We start from the raw sequence: 8,194 nt of genomic DNA, 5'->3' as shown, positions 1-8,194 counted from the left end.
TTATAGTTCACATTTTACACTCACTGTAAGGGCCTGTTAAATAGCAGCTACCATTATTATTAGGCACTGGATTTTTCCAGTTCTACAAATGTTCTTATTTTCTTCCGTCTGCCCTTGTCTGCTCCAATAGATTGATTTAGCTCAAACTACATATTAGTATTGTGGTTGTTTTTATTTTTAAGATCAACTGGTTATAACAATTTTTAATTGTAAAGCTTCAGATTTTTCAACACAGTAAAAAATGATTTAAAATGACTTTTTGGAACTCAGCTCATAAACAAATGCAACTTTAAAAACTGCGAGTTAAATCTGAAACATACTGGTGAGAGTAACATGGATGCTATCATATTAAAGGCCTTTGGAGGCGAGCTAGCATAGTTTACACGCCATTGGACCTATTTATAGAGCTGACTCCTTTCTGCAATGTCAACTGTAACATTATACTTATTTTAAGCCTCAGTATCTCAAATATCAGCCTCTACTAGTTGTACAGTTCTCTCTTATTTGATACCAGAGAGCCCAATGGAGTCTTCTGAAGAACCTAGTCAGATTAGCAAAGATAACTTTTTAGAAGTTCCTAATTTGTCTGATTCTCTTTCTGAAGATGAAGAAGTTAAAGCTACCTTCAAACCTGGTTTCTCCCCTCAACCTAGTAGACGAGGTTCTGATTCTTCTGAAGATATGTACCTGGGCACTCCGTCTTCAGGTACAAGAAGAGTTTCATTCGCTGACACCTTTGGATTCAATCTTGTGTCTGTCAAAGAATTTGATTGCTGGGATTTACCGAGTGTTTCAACCAGTTTTGACTTAAGGAAGGACATTTTCCACACAGAAGAATATGTTTTATCTCCACTCTTTGAGTTGCCTTCTTCAAAAGAAGATCTTATGCAGCAACTTCAAGTACAGAAAGCAATACTGGAGTCAACTGAGTATCCTCCTGGGTCTACGAGTATGAAGGGCATTATTCGAGTTTTAAATATTTCTTTTGAGAAGTTAGTATATGTGAGAATGTCCTTGGATGACTGGCAGACACATTATGACATTTTAGCAGAATATGTCCCAAATTCATGTGATGGTGAAACTGATCAGTTCTCCTTTAAGATTTTATTGGTTCCCCCTTACCAAAAAGATGGCAGTAAAGTTGAGTTTTGTATACGTTACGAAACTTCTGTTGGTACGTTTTGGTCAAATAATAATGGCACAAATTATATACTGATTTGTCAAAAGAAAGAACAAGAGCCGGAGCCTGTAAAACCACGGGAAGACGTTCCTAATAGACAAATAAAAGGCTGCTTAAAGGTAAAATCAAGGTAAGGATATATCTTACATTCATTACTCTTCATAATCTTAGAGTATTTTATGTCATTCTTCATTTCATGTGTTATAAGAAATAGCCATTCTGTTTAAAAATATACTGCTCATTATATAGAAAACAATGGTGCTAGGCTTTAACAATGTCAGTGCTATTCAAATAATAGCACTGTGTTATCTCTCCTCCAAATGCAAGGAAAAATATGGGTATAATATAATAAATGGAGGAGCAGGGGAGTACAATGTGCATATTGCCCGCCTAATGACTTACAAATTGTTAAATTCAACCATGGAATGTAGATTCTTAACATGTAAAGCTTCTTTTTGGCATGTATAGTATATTTACTTTCAGTGGCTTTTAAATGTCTATGCCATACTTCAAAACATTTCTGATTCTCACAAAACAGTGTTTCAATATGCTCTTAGTTCTCAGAAATTTGTAGGCTTCCCTCCAAACTTTTTAATGACTGATTGAGTCATATAGGGGTGTTTGGAGTGATATGTGTTAAGTAAATCATAACAGTGATGACTTTAACGACAAACTAAGAGAAAGACAAAAGTATATGAGTTATGTATGAATAATTATAAACAAATATAACATTATAGAACACAAAGTAGCATAAGTTAGTAAAAGCAAATGGAGCAGAATTAAAAAAAAAAATGACCCAAATAGAAATAAGGAGATTCAGCTTTATAGATCAGAGATTTGGGATGTGACTCCTCATTAGTAACCCTGCTCTCCTGTTAATATGAAAAAATAAAGAAAACTGCATTCAGCTGTCTCCACTGTAGAGTTGGCTAATTTCCATGACACTAGGTTAGTAGATAAAACATCCAGGAGGAGATAGATCCCTTCTGATCCTCCAAGTGTTTCAGTGGGAAAGTCGACATTGCTCCACAAGTCACAGGCAAATGTTTGATTGTCCTTTGGGTGGTCCATCCTAACTGTTACTAGACCTAAAGATTCTCACAATTGCACCAGAAATAGTGTAATTTGAAGAGGGAACTGTATTAGGAATCAAGACACTGAGATTCCAAGTGGAATTTAATAAAAAATATAAGGAATAACGTTGGAAAAATTTTAACCTCTTGATGCTTTAATGTCTTGATTTATTATATGATAGTAAATAATAACACTAAATGTGTTAGTCTAACACATTGATGAACTAAATATAACATAGGTGGAAGCAATTCAATCATATAAAATATTTCTATTTTCATTATCCTTTACAGTCATTTGAAAGATTGGCTTACTCCACTTTGAGAATTTTGCCAACTTTCCCAGTCCAAATAAAACTTTCTCAGATTTTAACTGATGCTGTTAAGAGAATAATATAACCATAATCTCTACATGTGCTAAAATAATAACTTAGATGTTTATGAAATTACTTGGCAACATGTTACCTATATAGACAAAATAAGTTCAACACTATTTAACAAAGTAATTTATATACACAAACATGCACATTGAATACTTTACAATATCTATTAAACGTGCTGCAACTTGCTCTCTCTGTTAGTGAAAAGCAAAATTTAGAAAGGTCACAACCTTATTGTCAACATGCTAATAGAAGAAGCAGTGTTTAAGTCCAAGGTATTTTCTGAAGTTTAAGATGCAGCTTTAAAAATACAAGCAGTGAACTATGGTATAGATAGAGGATTCTTTTGATAGATAAACCTTGACTTGAGACCAAGAACAAAAAAGGGCAACTGATAGGTCTAATCTTCTACCCCAGTTATGATATTATTGGAACTTCTCCTAGTCTAAGATATGTATAACTATATACATCCATACACACATTTGTATTCAGAACAGTAATCATTGGATTCATAGCGGACACCATTCAAGTTTTAATATTGCTTTGGGGAAAAACCTGAGAAGAACTAAACCACAAAATGGTCTAAAGGCCTGTAAAGTTTCCTAATGAGTTATAAAAATGGAAAAAATCTCTCTCCTTCAAAACCACAAATACATTTTCTGCACTTCTATAACTTAAAAATGACCAACATAATTCAAACCACATTTTGAAAAAAGCATTTGCCTCTGGAGGAGGCCTTTTGTGCTGAGTTTCAGTCCAACATGAATTTTTACATCTGATTTATATACCACTCAAAATGGAGTGTATAAAGGAAATCCTGACAGATCCTTAGAACAGCATGTGCCGTAATAGAATATTTATACAGCTTTTCCATGATATAATTTATATGCAATGGGGTTTCAAATATTCCTAAAACTCACACAAGAGAGCATTATCAAATTTCTAAATGAATATTGCAGTTGGATTTCATTGTGAAGAATTTAGTTAGGGAAAAAGAGCACACCTTATTAGTGTTATTTTGCAAAACGTGTAGTTGGCTAAAATAAAAGTGAACTAATACTTATTTGATGAAAAAATTATAGCTTCTAAAATATCCTCCTCCCTTCAAAGAGTTATGGAATCTAGATAGGTTTTTGTTGTTGTTGTTGTTGTTGTTGTTGTTGTTGTTTTTAGTGTTTCCACACTTCCTCCATAGCTTAATTTGGAGGTCACTTCTTCCATAGGATAAATACAGAAGAGAAATTTATGTGGATTTTTGCTCCATACATGCAAGCAATTGATAATACTGTGTTATATAACTCAGAGTTAAAGGGAAAATAAACTGTCCTGGTGCAGACAGTAACATCTAGCTCGAATTCTTTTTAAAACCAAAGTTAATTTCCTATCAGGGTCCTGGAGATTGTATCTTCTGAAAGTGTCAATAATTCCTTCTAATAAATACAGAATGAACTGTGGGAACACATTTAGTGAGGTAGGATTTCTGTTATGTCAATCACCCTAGGCACTATGCTTTTCCTGTGGAGATTTTTTTCAGGTCAGAGTCTGAAAATCTCTACATTGATATGGCTGTCTATTTGATGTTTGTTAATCTATCCACTTTGACAGAAAGAAATATCTAGAGGGAGAGGAAAGCAGAATTTGTAACTCTCAGGCATGTGACTGAGAGTGACCCAAAGGTATTTAATTGCACGGAAAGTCATGCATCATGAGATACTTGATAAGTGTCACCACATATATGGCACAGGTGTATGTGTTAGCAAACAAACTAAGCAGATTTCTGATCTGCATTCCTTGGGATTTATTTCAAAATAAATGACCAAAAGAAATGAATGACATTGATATAAATTACATTAAATTTACAGAGATAAATAAACCAAAAATAGCATGCATAAGCAGTTAAAATTACGGGCTTCAGAGTTAAAAATATCTGGCTTTGAGTCCAAGCTCTACCATGCTGGCTGTGTGACTTTGGGCAAGTTTGGTTTCTTCATCTGTTAATTGGGAATAACAGTAGTACTACTATCTTCTAGGGGTTGAGATTTCTGTGGCATGATACATATTAACTTCTATGGCACAGTGTCTGGCCATGGTAAGTTTTCAGTAAATGTTAACCAGCATAAAAAAAGACAAGGCTAACTTTAGCTTTAGGTGGATCTCAAAAACCCTAGAAAGGCTCAACCTGCCCCAAAGTCTTGATACCAAGACTTTCCTTTCAGGGTTCCCAACTTTTCAGCTTTGGAGAGCCATTCCTTTGTCTGTTGCAGGATTTTAATCAATAAACAAAACTAATTCAATTGCAAATTTTCGTGAGAAATGTGTCACCTTATATCTGAAACACCCTGAAACTGGGTTTCTTAATGAGTATTAAAATTTCCACATTTACTAGATGACAAAATGGAGGAACAGAAAGGAAGGGGTAAAAAAAAAAGGCATGAATTTCAGCATTGAACAGACATGCATATTAATCCCAGTAACATATATAGTTAGTAGCTAGGTGATTGTGGACATATTACTTTACTTCTCAGCGCCTCAGTTTATTCATCTGTAAAATAGGGGTAATGATGCCTGATATTGTGATGATTCAATTACCATAAAATTGGATACTTTTAAGGCTTCTAGTAGAGTGCTGGCCACATACAGAGTAGTCATCAAAAGCGAAGCATATTCGCCATGATTATCAAATCTTGTTCAGCTAATTTCCTGATTCTTGGACTTGCATGATTTCTCTAGACCTCATAGTCTACCTTGTTCAGGTTCCAAAACTCATTCAACAAGTGTTTATTAAGGACCTGTGTGTTCTCAGACACCAGTATCCATGAGAAAAACATGGCTGCAAACATGACTCTGAGATGAGGAGAGGCCCCAAAGAAAAGGCCTCCCAGGGGCTGAGAGAAGAGAAAGGGAAAGAGAGAGACCATCAGCTCTGATTCTTTGGGTATACGATGGGATAAAAAATAAAGTAAGAACCATTTACATTATGTTTCATGTTTTCTAGAATATGTGATCTATAACTGATCTTGTGCAAGGGCTAGAGGAGTGACCTTTTTGTTCCCCCACCAGCTGCTAAATGTATGTTCCCAACTGTTGGGTACACAGACTGACTTCATCTGGTTTTCTATTTTATTAAGTGAACCCAATTTATTATTTTAAGTAAAGAAATGGCATGATATAGGTGTTGGATGGTATTTATAACTTGGCCAGGTGAATGCAAATAAATTCCTGAAAGATTTCAATGCCAAAGGAGAAAATTGATCAGTCTTCAATTTTTGTACCCGAGAATAGAATAAGGCACATTCAAGAAGGGAAAAGAGAGAAATATTTTCTAAAGCATGATTTTAAGATTACAGAGAGTTTACCTTTCAGGGTGGTATAAAATCGTCAAAATGAAGCCAAGAAAAGCATTGGAAAATGGAGCATAAGATATGGTAATGTTGCATGTTCCAGTCAGGCCCATTGGATCGTGAGACTTCCTTAATTTACACTTACAGTATAATCTGGGATCCTGGAAATAGTCCAAAGAGGTGTAAATAGCCCCATGAGGCCTTTAGGACTTAATGTATTCCATAACTAACTTGTTGTGAGTCCGTACTAATTGTGGAAGCCAGGTCTGGTTAAAGGGGGGGGGGGACCCTGGCAAGGCCATATGGAAACATAAAACGCAGCTGCACAGGACCTGTCAAGAGGACCGTTTAGAAGCTGCCAGCTGGTTGACAGCAAGGAGCCAAGTAGCTTAGTTTCCTTGGAGATCTACCAGGGCTTTGTGGCTTCCTGGTTTTGTATAAACCCATAGCCCTAGAAGCCTAGGCTCCATGGAGTAGTTTTGGAGCCTTTTCTGAGAGAAGAAGAACATGAGAGTCTCATCATTCAAGGTGTTTCTGAAGCTCTGGTTGAAGGAAATCACTATGGATCCCGTTTCTTACATGGATCCTCTGGATCTCCATGAGACTTTACTTCCCACCCAAAGCCCATCTGCAAGTCTACACAAATTCTTATAGGGCCCAAGCATTCTGAGCCAATAAGGCTCCAAGAAGAAAAAATGATTATAATTTGGGACATTTAGTTTTCCACCTTCTTCCAGTTTTGCTGCCTGTGGTCTTGTCCCTCTTCTAAGTTTTTACCCCAACACCCCAACAGAAATAACATAGGGGAAGTGACCTCAGGAGCAGACACCTGAGGTGGGCCCGACTCCTTAGTGCCCTGGCAGACGTAAAAGGTCTTCTACGCTCTGACACTTCACTTTGAAACCATGCCTGAAACTTTTACACACACACACACACACACACACACACTTCCCTTCCTTAAATGCAGACACATCTAGGATGGCAGGGACTATCTTTATCTTACACCTGATTAAAGTCAGCTGCACAAGGGGGCTTTAAGTGTGGATTGAAACAATGGAAATGGATAATTTTAGAGCAGAGAGCATTATGGGATACAAGGCAAGTTTGTGTACGGAGTTGTAGTAAAGGCTCCATAGAGGCAAGAGGACTCGGGGGGGTCTGGACTGTATGTGTGTATTGAAGGGAAAAGGTGGATTCCATAAACAATGAGGCCTAATGGAAACAGCATACCATTTAAAGTCAGGCAGATTTGAGCTGTCAGTATAACTAATTACTAACTGTGCAAACTTGGATAAATTATATTTTTCATCCTTTTCACTAAGGCCAAAATAGGGATAATAATTTCTACTTGGCAGAGGTGCTATGAGAAATACATGAGTTAACATACACAAGCATCTGTCTCAGTTGCTGATACTTTATATGCACTCAAAATGGCATTGGTGATAAATTCCACTTTTTTAAGTTTATTTTTTTTATTTTGAGAGAGATGCAGAGAAAGTGAGTGGGGGAGGGATAACAGAGAGAGGGTTAGAGGATCTGAAGCAGGATTCGTGCTGCAGACAGCCTGATGCAGGGCTTGAACTCATGAACCTCAAGATCACGACCTAAGCTGCAGTTGGACACTTAACTGACTGACCCACCCAGGCGCCCTGATAAATTCCACTTTTATAAATCTTGTATATGGCTAGTTCTATGCTCAGGATTAATGGAGGCATGCTTTTCTTTCTTATAATAATTTCTGCTGCCTGGACCCAGGCTAATACAAAGAGTTTCAAATTTAGTTGTATTATAGATTCAATAAGCTTTTGGTCACCAATCAGGGACACTAATATTGATGCCACTGCTGCTATGAGGAAAATTATTTCCAAATTCCAGAAATTTCTGGGTTACAAAAAAAAATCTGGATTGCCTGTTCATAAGTTGAACACTACTTACAAAAAACTACAACGTGTTTCTTTTTAAGGTAGTTCTTAAAATAGTTCTTTTGGACTAAATAAATAAGTTACCTGCACACGACTTCACCTTATCACTTTATACCTATGAATAGAAGATGAAATTGAATTTTATGTAGCTCTTTTCCTCTAAGAAAATATATTATATACCGTTGCATTTCAGTCATTTCTTTGTTTTAAAGCATTCTCAGTACCTTACCACTATATAAAAAAGAAAAAATCTCCTCAGGACATATGTCTCAGATCTTTTCAGGCTTTTATTCTGCTTCTC

At 36.2% G+C, this 8,194-nt stretch overlaps 1 protein-coding gene across 1 annotated transcript in view; it reads left to right on the top strand.

The window, feature by feature from the left end:
• Positions 1 to 522: 522 nt before the first annotated feature.
• PPP1R3A (protein phosphatase 1 regulatory subunit 3A) overlaps positions 523 to 8,194 on the top strand; it is a 37,852-nt gene continuing 30,180 nt past the window's right edge. The window contains exon 1 of the mRNA XM_047094836.1: positions 523 to 1,310. Coding sequence (XP_046950792.1) covers positions 523 to 1,310 — 788 coding nt within the window. The remainder of the gene's footprint in view (positions 1,311 to 8,194) is intronic.

The sequence above is a fragment of the Lynx rufus genome, unplaced genomic scaffold (genome assembly GCF_022079265.1).
Source record: "Lynx rufus isolate CCGP_SWC_20201006 ecotype Redwood Valley unplaced genomic scaffold, mLynRuf1.p SCAF_4, whole genome shotgun sequence".
Taxonomy (NCBI): Eukaryota; Metazoa; Chordata; class Mammalia; order Carnivora; family Felidae; genus Lynx; species Lynx rufus.
Note: the sequence above shows the minus strand (reverse complement) of the source record. Positions and strands in the feature narration are given on the sequence as shown.